At 66.9% G+C, this 17,738-nt stretch overlaps 1 protein-coding gene across 1 annotated transcript; it reads left to right on the top strand.

The window, feature by feature from the left end:
• The first annotated feature begins 2,873 nt into the window (after positions 1-2,873).
• PRF1 (perforin 1) lies at positions 2,874-15,039 on the top strand. The gene is made up of 3 exons (XM_063322015.1): positions 2,874-2,922; positions 8,686-9,245; positions 11,970-15,039. Exons 2-3 carry the CDS (start codon positions 8,689-8,691, stop codon positions 15,037-15,039), a joined length of 3,627 nt encoding a protein of 1,208 aa, XP_063178085.1. The 5' UTR covers positions 2,874-2,922; positions 8,686-8,688.
• The last annotated feature ends 2,699 nt before the right edge of the window (positions 15,040-17,738 follow it).

Genomic DNA, 17,738 nt, shown 5'->3' on the forward strand with positions numbered 1-17,738 from the left:
AAATCATGGGTGCCCCCCCCAGACACCCAAGACCCCCCCCCCGACAGACACCTGGGACCCCCCCCATGGGTGACACCCCCCCCCCCCAGGACACCCAAGACCCCCCCCCAGGACAACTGGAACCCCCTCCATGGGTGACCCCCCCCCCCCAAATCATGGGTGCCCCCCCCAGACACCTGGGACCCCCCCCCATGGGTGACACCCCCCCCCCCCCAAAATCATGGGTGACCCCCCCCCGACACCTGGGACCCCCCCCCCCCTTGGGTGACACCCCCCCCCCAAAATCATGGGTGCCCCCCCCAGACACCCAAGACCCCCCCCAGGACAACTGGGACCCCCCGCATGGGTGACACCCCCCCCCCCAGGGCACCCAAGACCCCCCCCCCCCCAACAGCTGGGACCCCCCCCCATGGGTGACACCCCCCCCCAAACCATGGGTGACCCCCCCCAGGACAACTGGGACCCCCCCCTTGGGTGACACCCCCCCCCAGGGCACCCAAGACACCCCCCCCCGACAACTGGGACCCCCCCCATGGGAACCCCCCCCCCCAAACCATGGGTGACCCCCCCCAGGACAACTGGACCCCCCCCTTGGGTGACACCCACCCCCCCCAAAATCATGGGTGCCCCCCCCAGACACCCAAGACCCCCCCCCCCGACACCTGGGACCCCCCCCCATGGGTGACACCCACCCCCCCAAAATCATGGGTGCCCCCCCCAGACACCCAAGACCCCCCCCCCACAGACACCTGGGACCCCCCCCTTGGGTGACCCCCCCCCCAAACCATGGGTGACCCCCCCCGACACCTGGACCCCCCCCTTGGGTGACCCCCCCCCCCAAATCATGGGTGCCCCCCCCAGACACCCAGGACCACCCCCCCCGAACCCCTGGGTGTCCCCTTCCTGCCCCCCCCCGCCCCCCCCCGGTCCCTCCCCCCCCCCATTCGGCCGCGGGGGTCCCTGACCCTGCCCCCCCCCCTTGGTCCCCCCCCCAGAAGAAGCTGGTGGCGGCCGCCTGCGTCATCGTCACCCTCCTCGTCATCGTGGCATCGTCACCGGCGCCCTCGTGGGGGGGTGACACCCCCTCCACCCCCCCCCCGGCACTGGTGAGCGGCGCTGGGGGCACTGGGAGGGACTGGGAGGGGACTGGGACAAACTGGGGGGGGCACTGGGAGGGACTGGGAGGGACTGGGGGCAAACTGGGAGGGAACTGGGATGACTGGGGGGGACTGGGAGGGGATTGGACAAACTGGGGGGCACTGGGAGGGACTGGGAGGGGACTGGGGATGACTGGGGGGGCACTGGGGGGGACTGGGACAAACTGGGAGGGAACTGGGGATGACTGGGAGGGCACTGGGGGGGACTGGGAGGGACTGGGACAAACTGGGAGGGAACTGGGGATGACTGGGGGGGGACTGGGAGGGACTGGGAGGGGACTGGGGATGACTGGGGGGGCACTGGGGGGGACTGGGAGGGACTGGGGGGAGCAGTGGGAGGGACTGGGAGGGACTGGGACAAACTGGGAGGGAACTGGGGATGACTGGGGGGGCACTGGGGGGGACTGGGAGGGGACTGGAACAAACTGGGGGGCACTGGGAGGGACTGGGAGGGACTGGGACAAACTGGGAGGGAACTGGGGATGACTGGGGGCCACTGGGGGGGACTGGGACAAACTGGGGGGCACTGGGAGGGACTGGGAGGGACTGGGACAAACTGGGAGGGAACTGGGGATGACTGGGGGGGCACTGGGGGGGACTGGGACAAACTGGGAGGGAACTGGGGATGACTGGGGGGCACTGGGGGGACTGGGAGGGACTGGGGGGAGCACTGGGAGGGACTGGGAGGGGACTGGGACAAACTGGGGGGGCACTGGGACGAACTGGGATTTACTGGGAGGGGACCGGGAGGGGTCTGGGGCGGGTACTGGGAGGGACTGGGATGGACTGGGAGGGACTGGGACAAACTGAGAGGGAACTGGGGATGACTGGGGGGGCACTGGGGGGGACTGGGACAAACTGGGGGGGAATGGGAGGGACTGGAGGGACTGGGCTGGGGGGACTGGGATGAACTGGGGGGACACTGGGAGGGACTGGGAGGGAACTGGGTGTGACTGGGAGGCACTGGGGGGGAACTGGGATGAACTGGGAGGGACTGGAGGGGTCTGGGGGGAACTGGGAGGCACTGGGGGGGAACTGGGACGAACTGGGAGGGACTCGGGGGGGACTGGGATGAACTGGGGGCGCACTGGGGGCGACTGGGGTGGACTGGGACAAACTGGGGGGGGCACTGGGATGGACTGGGAGTGACTGGGAGGGCACTGGGGGCGACTGGGAGGGGACTGGGAGTGACTGGGAGGGGCACTGGGGGGAACTGGGATGGACTGGGAGTGACTGGGAGGGGACTGGGGGGGACTGGGACAAACTGGGAGGGACTGGGGGGGACTGGGAGGGGACTGGGCCGAACTGGGACAAACTGGGAGGGACTGGGACAAACTGGGAGGGACTGGGGGGGGGGGGCGGGGCTGGGGGGGGAACTGGGCCGAACTGGGCCAAACTGGGACGGACTGGTCAGGCCGCTTTGCCCCTCCCCCACCAGCTCCATGACGTCACTTCCCCCCGTTGGGGCGGGGGGGGGGGGAGGGGGGGGCGAGGAGGGGCGACCCCCCCCCCCCTCCCCTCCTTCCCCCCCCCCCCTTCAGGGGCCCGATTCTGAGCTACCTCCTCGCTCCCCGCCCCCCCCCCCGAATAAAAGCACTTTTCACACCCAAAACCGCTTTTTCCGCCCCAAAAAAACCACCCCCCCCCCTCACCCCACCCCCCCCCCGCCCCACACCTCCGCCCCCAAGTGCTGCCCCCCATCCTGTCCCCGGGGGGGGGGAGGGGCCCCGGCCATCTGGGACCCGTCGGGGTGTCGCTGCCAGCGGTGAGTGAGGGGGGGGGGGGGGACGGGACACGCGGGACCCCCCCTGTCACCCCCCTGTCACCCCCCTGTCACCCCCCCCCGGGTCACCCCCCCCCCGGGTCACACACCCCCCCCCGGGTCACCCCCCTGTCCTTGTGTGTCCCCCCCCAACGTCCCCGTGTCCCCCGTGTCCCCGTCACCGTCCCCCGTGTCCCCCGTGTCCCCCGTGTCCCCGTCCCCCACGTCCCCGTCACTGTCCCCATGTCCCCGATGTCCTCGTGTCCCCCCTGTCCCCATGTCCCCCCTGTCCCCATCCACCGTCCCCGTGTCCCCCGTGTCCCCATCCCCACGTCCCCGTCGCCGTCCCCGTGTCCCCCGATGTCCTTGTGTCCCCCCTGTCCTCATGTCCCCCGTGTCCCCATCACCGTCCCCGTGTCCCCCGTGTCCCCCATCCCCACGTCCCCGTCACCGTCCCCGTGTCCCCGATGTCCTTGTGTCCCCCGTGTCCCCCATGTCCCCCGTGTCCCCCTGTCCCCATCCCCACGTCCCCACCACCATCCCCATGTCCCCCATGTCCCCATGTCCCCATGTCCCCCGTGTCCTCGTGTCCCCCCTGTCCCCATGTCACCGTCCCCATGTCCCCCATGTCCTTGCGTCCCCCGTGTCCCCATGTCCTCGTGTCCCCGTGTCCCCATCCCCACGTCCCCACCACCGTCCCCCTGTCCCCGATGTCCTCGTGTCCCCCCATCCCCGTGTCCCTGTCCCCATCCCCACGTCCCCACCACCATCCCCATGTCCTCGTGTCCCCCCTGTCCCCATGTCCCCCGTGTCCCCATCACCGTCCCCGTGTCCCCCGTGTCCCCGTGTCCCCATCCCCACGTCCACACGTCACCGTCCCCATGTCCCCAATGTCCTCGCGTCCCCCGTGTCCCCATGTCCCCCGTGTCCCCATGTCCCCCGTGTCCCCATGTCCCCCGTGTCCTCGTGTCCCCGTGTCCCCATCCCCACGTCCCCACGTCACTGTCACCGTGTCCCCAATGTCCTCGTGTCCCCCCATCCCTGTGTCCTTGTCACCATCCCCGTGTCCCCCATGTCCTCGTGTCCCCACGTCCCCACCACCGTCCCCATGTCCCCCATGTCCTCACGTCCCCCGTGTCCTCATGTCCGCCGTGTCCCCGTCACCATCCCCATGTCCCCCGTGTCCTCACGTCCCCCATGTCCCCATCCCCACGTCCCCACCACCGTCCCCATGTCCCCCATGTCCCCATGTCCCCCGTGTCCTCGTGTCCCCCCTGTCCCCATGTCACCGTCCCCATGTCCCCCATGTCCTTGCGTCCCCCGTGTCCCCATGTCCTCGTGTCCCCATGTCCCCATCCCCACGTCCCCACGTCACCGTCCCAGTGTCCCCAATGTCCTCGTGTTCCCCCATCCCCGTGTCCCTGTCACCATCCCCGTGTCCCCCTGTCCCCATCCCCATGTCCCCACATCACCGTCCCCATGTCCCCCATGTCCTCACGTCCCCCATGTCCTCATGTCCCCCGTGTCCCCATGTCCCCCGTGTCCTCGTGTCCCCCCATCCCCGTGTCCCTGTCCCCATCCCCACGTCCCCACCACTGTCCCCATGTCCCCCATGTCCTCACGTCCCCCGTGTCATGTCCCCCGTGTCCCCGTGTCCTCGTGTCCCCATCCCCACGTCCCGATGTCACCGTCCCCATGTCCCCGTGTCCTCGTGTCCCCCCATCCCCGTGTCCCTGTCACCATCCCCGTGTCCCCCGTGTCCCCCTGTCCCCATCCCCACGTCCCCACCACCGTCCCCGTGTCCCCGATGTCCCCGTGTCCCCATCCCCACGTCCCCACGTCACCGTCCCCGTGTCCCCGTGCCCGCGTGTCCCCCCATCCCCGTGTCCCCGTCACCGTCCCCGTGTCCCCCATGTCCTCGTGTCCCCATCCCCACGTCCCCACCACCGTCCCCATGTCATCATCCCTGTGTCCCCCGTGTCCTCGTGTCCTCGTGTCCCCATGTCACCATCCCCACGTCCCCACCACCATCCTCATGTCACTGTCCCCGTGTCCTCGTGTCCTTGTGTCCCCATGTCCCCATCCCCACGTCCCCATGTCACCGTCCCCGTGTCCCCCATGTCCTCGTGTCCCCCTGTCCCCACCGCTGTCCCCATGTCCCTGATGTCCCCGTGTCCCCCTGTCCCCGTGGCCATCCCCATGTCCCCATCCCCACGTCCCCACCCCCATCCCCAGGTCACCCCGTCCCCGTGTCCCCATCCCCGTCCCCGTGTCACCCTCCCCCCTCACCACAACGGCCCCGTCACCGCCACGGCCCCGTCCCCACATCCGCGTCCTCGTCCCCACGTCACCATCCCCACGTCACCGTCCCCACCGGCATGTCCCCAACCCCACGGCCCCGCCACCGTCCCCACGTCCCCACCACAATCCCCACGTCCCCATGTCCCCTCGTCCCCGTCCCCACGTCCCCACCACCGTCCCCACGTCCCCATGGCCACCCCCATGTCCCCGTCCCCACGTCCCCACCACCCTCCCCATGTCCCTGTCCCCATCCCTGTCCCCGTGTCCCCACCACTGTCCCCATGTCCCCGTCCCCACGTCCCCACCACCATCCCCATGTCCCCATCACCGTCCCCATGTCCCTGTCCCTCTGTCCCCATGGCCATCCCCATGTCCCCGTCCCCATGTCCCCACCACCATCCCCATGTCCCTGTCCCTCTGTCCCTGTGGCCATCCCCGTGTCCCCATGCCCATGTCCCCACCACTGTCCCCATGTCCCCCCTGTCCCCATGTCCCCCCGTCCCTGTCCCCATCCCCACGTCCCCACCACCGTCCCCATGTCCCTGTCCCTCTGTCCCCATGGCCATCCCCATGTCCCCATCCCCACATCCCCACCACCGTCCCCATGTCCCCACCACCATCCCCACGTCCCCATCCCCACGTCCCCACCACCGTCCCCATGTCCCCCCTGTCCCGATGTCCCCCCGTCCCTGTCCCCCCATCCCCATCCCCATCCCCACGTCCCCACCACTGTCCCCACGTCCCTGTCCCTCTGTCCCCATGGCCATCCCCATGTCCCTATGCCCACGTCCCCACCACCGTCCCCACATCCCCACGTCCCCACCACCGTCCCCACGTCCCCATGGCCACCCCCATGTCCCCGTCCCCACGTCCCCACCACCGTCCCCACGTCCCCATGGCCACCCCCATGTCCCCGTCCCCACGTCCCCACCACCGTCCCCATGTCCCTGTCCCCATCCCTGTCCCCGTGTCCCCACCAGTGTCCCCATGCCCCATCCCCACATCCCCACCACCCTCCCCATGTCCCCATCACCGTCCCCATGTCCCCATGTCCCCTCGTCCCCGTCCCCACCACCGTCCTCATGTCCCCATGCCCATGTCCTCACCACCATTCCTACGTCCCCATGGCCATCCCCATGTCCCCATGTCCCCTCGTCCCCAATCCCACGTCCTCACCACCGTCCCCACGTCCCCGTGGCCACCCCCATGTCCCCGTCCCCACGTCCCCACCACCATCCCCATGTCCCTGTCCCTCTGTCCCCGTGGCCATCCCCGTGTCCCCATGCCCACGTCCCCACCACCGTCCCCATGTCCCCGTCCCCACCACGGTCCCCACGTCCCCACCACCATCCCCACGTCCCCACCACCATCCCCATGTCCCCCCTGTCCCCATGTCCCCCCGTCCCCATCCCCATCCTCACGTCCCCACCACCGTCCCCACGTCCCCATGTCCCCTCGTCCCCATCCCCACGTCCCCACCACCGTCCCCATGTCCCCCCTGTCCCCATGTCCCCCCGTCCCTGCCCCCCATCCCCGTCCCCATCCCCACGTCCCCACCACCGTCCCCACGTCCCCATGTCCCCTCGTCCCCATCCCCACGTCCCCACCACCGTCCCCACGTCCCCATGGCCACCCCCATGTCCCCATCCCCACGTCCCCCACGTCCCCACCACCGTCCCCACATCCCCACGTCCCCACCACCATCCCCACGTCCCCATGTCCCCTCGTCCCCATCCCCATGTCCCCACCACCGTCCCCACGTCCCCATGGCCACCCCCATGTCCCCGTCCCCACGTCCCCACCACCGTCCCCATGTCCCCCCTGTCCCCATGTCCCCCCGTGTCCCCACCACCATCCCCATCCCCACGTCCCCACCACCGTCCCCACGTCCCCATGGCCACCCCCATGTCCCCGTCCCCACGTCCCCACCACTGTCCCCATGTCCCTGTCCCCATCCCTGTCCCCATGTCCCCATCCCCACGTCCCCACCACCCTCCCCATGTCCCCACCACCGTCCCCACGTCCCCATGGCCACCCCCATGTCCCCGTCCCCACGTCCCCACCACCGTCCCCATGTCCCCATGGCCACCCCCATGTCCCCATGCCCACGTCCCCACCACCGTCCCCACATCCCCACGTCCCCACCACCATCCCCACGTCCCCATGTCCCCTCGTCCCCATCCCCACGTCCCCACCACCATCCCCACGTCCCCATGTCCCCTCGTCCCCATCCCCACGTCCCCACCACCGTCCCCACGTCCCCATGGCCACCCCCATGTCCCCGTCCCCACGTCCCCACCACCGTCCCCATGTCCCTGTCCCCATCCCTGTCCCCGTGTCCCCACCACTTTCCCCATGTCCCCGTCCCCATGTCCCCACCACCATCCCCATGTCCCTGTCCCTCTGTCCCTGTGGCCATCCCCGTGTCCCCATGCCCACGTCCCCACCACCGTCCCCATGTCCCCCCTGTCCCCATGTCCCCCCGTCCCTGTCCCCCCGTACCCGTCCCCATCCCCATGTCCCCACCACCGTCCCCATGTCCCCATGTCCCCTCGTCCCCGTCCCCACGTCCCCACCACCGTCCCCACGTCCCCATGGCCACCCCCATGTCCCCGTCCCCATGTCCCCACCACCGTCCCCATGTCCCTGTCCCCATCCCTGTCCCCATGTCCCCATCCCCACGTCCCCACCACCCTCCCCATGTCCCCACCACCGTCCCCACGTCCCCATGTCCCCTCGTCCCCATCCCCACGTCCCCACCACCGTCCCCACGTCCCCATGGCCACCCCCATGTCCCCGTCCCCACGTCCCCACCACTGTCCCCATGTCCCTGTCCCCACCATCGTCCCCACGTCCCCACCACTGTCCCCATGTCCCTGTCCCCACCACCGTCCCCACGTCCCCATGGCCACCCCCATGTCCCCGTCCCCACGTCCCCACCACCCTCCTCATGTCCCTGTCCCCATCCCTGTCCCCATGTCCCCATCCCCACGTCCCCACCACCCTCCCCATGTCCCCATGCCCATGTCCCCACCACCGTCCCCACGTCCCCATGGCCACCCCCATGTCCCCATCCCCACGTCCCCACCACCCTCCCCATGTCCCCACATCCCCACGTCCCCACCACCGTCCCCACGTCCCCATGGCCACCCTCCTGTCCCCGTCCCCACGTCCCCACCACCGTCCCCACGTGCCCATGGCCACCCTCCTGTCCCCGTCCCCACGTCCCCACCACCGTCCCCATGTCCCTGTCCCCAACCCTGTCCCCATGTTCCCATCCCCACGTCCCCACCACCCTCCCCATGTCCCCACCACCGTCCCCACGTCCCCATGTCCCCTCGTCCCCATCCCCACGTCCCCACCACCATCCCCACGTCCCCATGTCCCCTCGTCCCCGTCCCCATGTCCCCATGTCCCCCCCCCTCAACCCACCTCTCCCCTCTCTCTCGTCCCCTCCCCCCGCAGGCCATGGCCACCCCTGGGCGTCCCCTCGCCGGCCTCTTCCTCCTCTCCCTCCTCTCCCTCCACCGCTGGCCCCCGGCGACCTCCCAGTGCCACCGGGCGCGAGGGGCCGCCTGCTCGGCCCCGCCGGCCCCCGGCCCCCAACTCCTGGGCACGGGCTTGGACGTCACCACCTTGGAAGCCACCGGCGGCCAGGTCCTGCTGGTGGGGGCCACCGACCCCCCCGGGGACTCGGGGGCCACCTGCCTGCTCTGCCGGGACCTGTTGGCCGGGGGCCGAGTCCGTCGGCTACCGGCCGGCGTCGGGGGGTGGCGTTCGGGCCGACGTTGCCGTCAGGGGACGACGGTGGCCACCGGCAGCCGGGCGGTGGGGGAGGTGGTGGCCGGGAGGGAGGAGGTGGCCCGGGGGTGGCGGGTGGGGCTGGGGGGAGGGGTGGGGCCGGGCAAGGAGGGGAGGGTGGCGGTGGCCGGGTCCCACTCGCGGGCGGCCGAGTTCGGGCTGCGGCGGCAGCGGGAGGATCGTTACGCCTTCGCCAGCCTCCAGCTGCGCTGCGTCCTCTACTGGTGAGGGCCCCGCCCGCCCCTCCTCCTCCTTCATCCTCCTCCTCCTTCATCCTCCTCCTTCATCCTCCTCCTTCATCCTCCTCCTCCTCCTTCATCCTCCTCCTTCATCCTCCTCCTTCATCCCCAGCTCCTCCACCTTCAGCTCCATCTCCATCTTCTCCATCTTCATCTCCATCTCCATCTCCATCTTCTTCATCTCCATCTCCATCTCCTCCACCTTCATCTTCATCTCCTCCACCTTCATCTCCATCTCCATCTTCATCTTCTTCATCTCCATCATCTCCATCTCCATCTTCTTCATCTCCATCTTCATCTTCTTCATCTCCATCTCCACCTTCTTCATCTTCATCTCCATCTTCTCCATCTCCATCTTCTTCATCTCCATCTCCATCTCCTCCACCTTCATCTTCATCTTCTCCGCCTTCATCTCCATCTCCATCTCCATCTCCATCTTCTTCATCTCCATCTCCATCTCCATCTCCATCTCCATCTTCTTCATTTCCATCTTCTTCATCTCCATCTCCATCTTCATCTCCATCTCCATCTCCATCTCCTCCACCTTCATCTCCTCCATCTCCATCTTCATCTCCTCCATCTTCATCTTCATCTCCATCTCCTCCACCTTCATCTTCATCTTCAACTCCATCTCCATCTCCATCTCCTCAACCTTCATCTTCATCTCCTCCATCTCCTCCATCTTCATCTTCATCTCCATCTCTGTCTCCTCCACCTTCATCTTCATCTCCTCCACCTTCATCTTCATCTCCATCTCCATCTTCTTCATCTCCATCTTCATCTCCTTCATCTCCATCTCCATCTTCTTCATCTCCACCTTCGTCTTCATCTCCATCTCCATCTCCATCTCCATCTCCATCTTCATCTTCATCTTCATCTCCATCTCCATCTCCACCTTCGTCTTCTCCATCTCCATCTTCTCCATCTCCATCTTCATCTTCATCTCCACCTCCATCTCCACCTTCGTCTTTTCCATCTCCATCTCCACCTTCATCTTCATCTCCTCCATCTTCATCTCCATCTCCATCTCCTCCACCTTCATCTCCTCCAGCTTCACCTTCTTCTCCTCCACCTTCGTCTCCATCTCCATCTGTTTCATCTTTCATCTCCTGTGCCTTCAGCTTCGTCTCCTCCACCTTCTCCACCTTCATCTCCTCCAGCTTCTCCACCATTTTCTCCATCCCTCTCCCTCCTCTTCCTCATCACCTCCTCCATCATCTCCATCTCCATCATCTCCATCTCCACCTCCTCCTCCTCCTCCTCATCATCATCACCTCCTCCATCATCTCCTCCTCCACCTCCTCCACCCTTCCATCATCTCCATCTCCTCCTCCTTCATCTCCTCCTTCATCATCTCCTTCATCGTCATCTCCTCCTTCATCTCCATCATCTCCTCCTTCATCTCCATCATCTCCTCCTCCTCCTCATCTCCTCCTCCTTCATCTCCTTCATCATCTCCTTCATCATCTCCTCTTCCTCCTTCATCTCCTCCTCCATCATCGCCTCCTTCATCTCCATCATCTCCTCCTTCATCATCTCCCTCATCATCATCTCCTTCATCTCCTCCTCATCTCCCTCATCATCTCCTCCTCCATCTCCACCATCTCCTTCATCACCTCCTCCTCCTCCTCCTCATCTCCTCCTTCATCATCTCCTTCATCATCTCCTTCATCATGTCCTTCATCTCCTCCTTCATCTCCTCCTTCATCTCCTCCTCCTTCATCTCCTTCATCATCATCATCACCTCCTTCCTCTCCATCATCTCCTCCTCATCATCATCTCCTTCATCATCTCCTCCATCGTCTCCTCCTCCTCCTCCTCATCTCCCCCTCCCCCCTTCCTCCTCCTCCTCCTCCTCCTCTTCCTCCTCCCTCCTCGCCCTCAGCCCCACGGCCTTCTCTCCTTCCCTCCGGCCCTCAATCCACCCCCCGGCGCCCCATAGCACCCCATAGATCCCCCCCAGTAACCCCATAGACCCCCCCCCCAGCCACCCCATAACCCTCCTGACACCCCATAGCACCCCATAGACCCCTCCAAACACCCCACAGACCACCCCCAATCACCCCATAGACCCCCCAGAACCCCCGATCACCCCATAGATTCCCCCCAATCACCCCATAGACTCCCCCCAATCACCCCATAGACCCCGTTGACCCCCCAGTCACCCCACAAACCCATCCAACACCCCCATAGCACCCCATAGACCCCCCCCAATCACCCCATAGACCCCCGAAACACCCTATAGAACCCCTGATCACCCCATAGACCCCCCAATCACCCCATAGACCCCCCCCAGTCACCCCATAGACCCCCAAAACACCCCATAGACCCCCCTCTAGTCGCCCCATAGACCCCCCAGAGCCCCCCATCACCCCATAGACCCTCCCAATCACCCCATAGACCCCATAGACTCCCCCCAGTCACCCCATAGGCCCCCCCAATCACCCCATAGACCCCCAAAACACCCCATAGACCCCCCTCCAGTCACCCCATAGACCCCCCAGAACCCCCGAATCACCCCATAGACCCCCCCAGTCACCCCATAGACCCCATTGACCCCCCCAATCACCCCATAGACCCCCCTCCAGTCGCCCCATAGACCCCCCAGAGCCCCCGATCACCCCATAGACCCTCCCGATCACCCCATAGACCCCATTGACCCCCATATCTCACCCCCTCTCCCTCTCTCTCCCCCCCCCCCCCCCCCAGGACCTGGGTCTCCCCCGCCGCCCGCCCCTCCCCCCACTTCTTGCGGGCCGTGCGGGCCCTGCCCCCCACCTTCAGCCGGGACACGGCGGCCGACTACGAGGAGCTGCTGGCCACCTACGGCACCCACTACATCCGGGGGGCCCAACTCGGGGGCCGGCTGCGGGCCGTCACCGCCATCCGCTCCTGCCGGGCCGCCATGGCCGGCGCCAGCGCCCAAGAGGTGGCCGATTGTTTGGGGGTGGAAGTGACGGCCGGCGGCGGGGGGCTTCGGGCCGGCCTCATGGCGGCCGCTTGCCGCCGGGCCCGGGGAGGCAACCAAGGCAACGTCAGCTTCAACGAAGCCTACAGCGAGCGGCTGGTGGAGGTGGAAGGAGGCGACCAACATGGCGACCTACTCTACGGCAGGCCCGAGGCCTACTCAAGATGGCTGCAGAGCCTGCCGGCCATCCCGGGGCTAGTGGCGGCCGACGTCCGTCCCCTCCACACCCTCCTGCCCCGCGACGAGCCCCGTCGGAAGGCGCTGAGGGCGGCCGTCGGCCATTACGTGGCCTGGCGGGCTTTGAGGCTCAACTGCAGCCGGGTTTGCCCCGGCGGCCATCTTGTCGGCCCTTGCCAGTGCGGTTGCCCGGCCGACGCCGCCATCACCCCCGACTGCTGCTCGCGGCAACGGGGGACGGGGCGGCTGACGGTGACGGTGTGGGGCGGGCGGGGGTGGCGGGGGGACCACTTCTCCATGACGGACGCTTACGTACGGGTGACGGCCGGGGCTCAAAGCGCCCGGACGGCCACGGCCTGGAACCAAGACCGACCCCGTTGGGGGGCTCGTTTGGATATGGGGCGGGTGGCCCTGCCCCCCGGCGCCCGCCTGAGGTTGGAGGTGTGGGACGAGGACAACGGGTGGGACGACGACCTGCTGGGGGTCTGCGAGGTGGGGCTGGAAGCCACGGCGGCTACCGAGGGAGACGGGGAAAAGGCCGGCCTCTGCTTCCCCGGGGGCGGCCGCTTGGAATTCGGCTACCGCCTGACCTGCGGCCGAGCCCTGGGGGGGTCCCTTTGCCACGATTACGTCCCCCAACCCCCCGAGGGAGACGGGGGGCTCTACCGGTTCTCCCGTTGGCCACCCGGCCCCACGGACGGCCCCGTAGAGTGGCCCGAGGAAGAAGAAGAGGAGGAGGAGGAAGAGGAGGAAGAGGAAGATCTCCGAGCCAACCCGGAGGTTCCCGTGGCCAACGGTTCCCCCGCGGAAGCCCCCGAGATGGAGGTGGATTTCGGGGAGGAGGAGGGGAACCCCCTGGGAGAGGCCACCGAGGCCTTCGGGCACCTGCCGGAGCCTTTGGGTGACCTGGGGGACGGGCCGCTGAGGGTGCGGCCACCGGCCGGCTTCAAGAAGGTCCCTCCGGGCCACCGAGAGCCATCGTTGGGCCTCAAGGAGGTTCCTCGGGGCCACCAAGATCCACCGTTGGGCTTCAAGGAAGGTTCTCCAGAGCTGGATCCATCCTCCGGCTTCATGGAAGGTCCTCCAGGCCACCAAGATCCATCGTTGGGCCTCAAGGAGGTTCCTCGGGGCCACCAAGATCCACCGTTGGGCTTCAAGGAAGGTTCTCCAGAGCAGGATCCATCCTCCGGCTTCATGGAAGGTCCTCCAGGCCACCAAGATCCACCGTTGGGCTTCAAGGAGGTCCCTCGGGGCCACCAAGATCCACCGTTGGGCTTCAAGGAGGTTCCTCGGGGCCACCAAGATCCACCGTTGGGCTTCAAGGAGGTTCCTCGGGGCCACCAAGATCCATCGTTGGGCTTCAAGGAGGTTCCTCGGGGCCACCAAGATCCATCGTTGGGCTTCAAGGAGGTTCCTCGGGGCCACCAAGATCCATCGTTGGGCCTCAAGGAGGTTCCTCGGGGCCACCAAGATCCACCGTTGGGCTTCAAGGAAGGTTCTCCAGAGCTGGATCCATCCTCCGGCTTCATGGAAGGTCCTCCAGGCCACCAAGATCCACCGTTGGGCTTCAAGGAGGTCCCTCGGGGCCACCAAGATCCACCGTTGGGCTTCAAGGAGGTTCCTCGGGGCCACCAAGATCCATCGTTGGGCCTCAAGGAGGTTCCTCGGGGCCACCAAGATCCATCGTTGGGCCTCAAGGAGGTTCCTCGGGGCCACCAAGATCCACCGTTGGGCTTCAAGGAAGGTTCTCCAGAGCTGGATCCATCCTCCGGCTTCATGGAAGGTCCTCCAGGCCACCAAGATCCACCGTTGGGCTTCAAGGAGGCTCCTCGGGGCCACCAAGATCCACCGTTGGGCTTCAAGGAGGTTCCTCGGGGCCACCAAGATCCACCGTTGGGCTTCAAGGAGGTTCCTCGGGGCCACCAAGATCCATCGTTGGGCTTCAAGGAGGTTCCTCGTGGCCACCAAGATCCATCGTTGGGCTTCAAGGAGGTTCCTCGGGGCCACCAAGATCCATCGTTGGGCCTCAAGGAGGTTCCTCGGGGCCACCAAGATCCATCGTTGGGCTTCAAGGAGGTCCCTCGGGGCCACCAAGATCCATCGTTGGGCTTCAAGGAGGTCCCTCGGGGCCACCAAGATCCACCGTTGGGCTTCAAGGAGGTTCCTCGGGGCCACCAAGATCCACCATTGGGCTTCAAGGAGGTTCCTCGGGGCCACCAAGATCCATCGTTGGGCTTCAAGGAGGTTCCTCGGGGCCACCAAGATCCATCGTTGGGCCTCAAGGAGGTTCCTCGGGGCCACCAAGATCCACCGTTGGGCTTCAAGGAAGGTTCTCCAGAGCTGGATCCATCCTCCGGCTTCATGGAAGGTCCTCCAGGCCACCAAGATCCACCGTTGGGCTTCAAGGAGGTTCCTCGGGGCCACCAAGATCCATTGTTGGGCCTCAAGGAGGTTCCTCGGGGCCACCAAGATCCACCGTTGGGCTTCAAGGAGGTTCCTCGGGGCCACCAAGATCCATCGTTGGGCTTCAAGGAGGTTCCTCGGGGCCACCAAGATCCACCGTTGGGCCCCCAGAAGGTCCCTCCGGGGCCGGCCCCACTCCCAGGCCGTGGGGAGGGACCCCCAGCCCCATAAGTTCCCTCCCCCCACCTCCAGACCCCCCTTTCCCCGTCCTAGACCCCCAAGTGTGGGGCTGACGGGCCTCCCCGCGCCATGGGGCGGGGTTGGGGGGGGCCGGAATTAAACCCTCTTGTGCTGCAGCCCCCGAGTGAGTGAGTCTCTGGGTGGGGGGGGAACTGGGGGGCACTGGGGGGCACTGGGATCCACCGCCAGCCCCATAGATCCATCCGACAGCCCCCTAGCGCCCCATAGACCCCACCAGCAGCCCCATAGATCCATCCGACAGCCCCATAGAGCCCCATAGACACCACAGGAGCCCCATAGATCCATCCGACAGCCCCATAGCGCCCCATAGACCCCACCAGCAGCCCCATAGATCCATCCGACAGCCCCATAGAGCCCCATAGACACCACCAGCAGCCCCATAGATCCATCCGACAGCCCCATAGAGCCCCATAGACACCACAGGAGCCCCATAGATCCATCCGACAGCCCCATAGCGCCCCATAGACACCACAGGAGCCCCATAGATCCATCCGACAGCCCCATAGAGCCCCATAGACATCACCAGCAGCCCCATAGATCCATCCGACAGCCCCATAGAGCCCCATAGACACCACCAGCAGCCCCATAGATCCATTCGACAGCCCCATAGAGCCCCATAGACCCCACCAGCAGCCCCATAGATTCATCCAACAGCCCCATAGAGCCCCATAGACACCACCAGCAGCCCCATAGATCCATCCGACAGCCCCATAGAGCCCCATAGACACCACCAGCAGCCCCATAGATCCATCCGACAGCCCCATAGACACCACCAGCAGCCCCATAGATCCATCCGACAGCCCCATAGAGCCCCATAGACACCACAGGAGCCCCATAGATCCATCCGACAACCCCATAGACCCCACCAGCTGCCCCATAGATCCATCCGACAGCCCCATAGACCCCACCAGCAGCCCCATAGATCCATCTGACAGCCCCATAGCGCCCCATAGACACCCCCAGCACCCCGTAGAGCCCCATAGCTCCCCACAATCGCCCCATAGATCCCCCCATAGCACCCTGTAGACCCCCCCCCCCAAGCACCCCATAGAGCCCCCGCTCACCCCATAGACCCCCCCATAGGACACCCCCCCCCCAAGATCCCCCATAGCGCCCCATAGACACCCCCCCCCCAATCACCCCATAACCTGCCCCTCCGCTCTCCCTTCCTCCTCCCTGCCCCATAGCGCCCCACTGAGACACACACACACCCCCCCCCCCCGGGTTGTGGGGTGGTGGGGGGCAGGGGAAACCCCGGCGTCTGGGCCCCACGGCACGTGTGGGGCAGGCTCTGCCCCCCCGCTGACGCCCGGGGCGGAAGAGCTCGGCCGTGGGGCCCCTTCCTTCCCCCCCCCCCCCCCCCCCACTGTCACCGCGACCCACAGCGACCCACGGCGCCCCACACGCTCCCGCCGGCGCAGGTGAGCCCCCCGCTCACCCCATAGCGGCCACCCCAGCCCCATAGCGTCAACCCCCCGGCCCCATAAGATCGGCCCCCATAAGATCAGCCCCATAGCGGGCCCACAGGATCAACCCCAGCCCCATAGGATCAACCCCGGCCCCATAGCAGCCACCCCAGACCCATAGCAGACTCTTAGGGCCTCCATAGGCCTCTCCCAGCCCCATAGATCCCCCCCACTGCCCCATAGACCCCTCCCCAGCCCCATACATCCCCCCCCCACTGCCCCATAGATGCCTCCACTGTCCCATAAATCCCCGCTTTGCCCCATAGACACCCCCTGCTGCCCCATAGATCCCCCCCACAGCCCCATAGACCCCTCCCCAGCCCCATAGATTTCACACACACACCCCCCCCCAGCCCCATAGACCCCCGTAGGTCTCTCCCAGCCCCACAGACGTCTCCCAGCCCCATAGACACCCCCAGCTCCATAGACACCCCCCCCTCCAGCCCCATAGATCACCCCCCCCCAGCCCCACGGACGTCTCCCAGCCCCATAAACACCCCCAGCTCCATAGGCCCCCCCCCTCCAGCCCCATAGATCACCCCCCCAGCCCCATAGACCCCTCCAGCCCCATAGACCCCCCCCCCAGCCCCATAGACACCCCCACCCGCTCCCCCCAATCCCCTCCATGTCCCCCCTGCGGGGCCTGTCCCTCTCCCTGCTGTGGGCGTGGGGCTCCGTGGGGCACCCCACGGCGCGTCCCCCGGCCTGGCCCCCCAACTTGGGGGGCTGCCTGTGGGTCATGGTGGGTCTGGGGGCGCTGGGGGGGGCGCTGGCGGTGGCGGGGGGGCTGCTGTGCCTGCGCCTGCTGCAGGTTGGGGGTCCAGCCCCACAAGGCCCCGAGCTATGGGGCGCCCCCCCGCCGCCGCCGCCGTGGGGCGAGGAGGAGCCCCCCCATCACCCCCTCCCCCCGGCCCCCCAACTTTGGGGACCCCCCCCGGGACCCCCCCAGCCCCACGTCACCCTGCGGGACATCGGGGGGTTCTTCCAGCGCGCCCCCAAAGCGTGGGGCGCCCCATAGACGTGGGGAGAAGACATTGGATGTGGGGCGCCCTATAGATGTGGGGAGACGCCGTTGGATTTGGGGGCGCCCCATAGACGTGGGGAGAAGACGTTGGATGTGGGGCGCCCTATAGATGTGGGGAGACGCCATTGGATTTGGGAGCGCCCCATAGATGTGGGGAGATGCTGCTGGATTTGGGGGCG

The sequence above is a fragment of the Chroicocephalus ridibundus genome, unplaced genomic scaffold (genome assembly GCF_963924245.1).
Source record: "Chroicocephalus ridibundus unplaced genomic scaffold, bChrRid1.1 SCAFFOLD_708, whole genome shotgun sequence".
Taxonomy (NCBI): domain Eukaryota; kingdom Metazoa; phylum Chordata; class Aves; order Charadriiformes; family Laridae; genus Chroicocephalus; species Chroicocephalus ridibundus.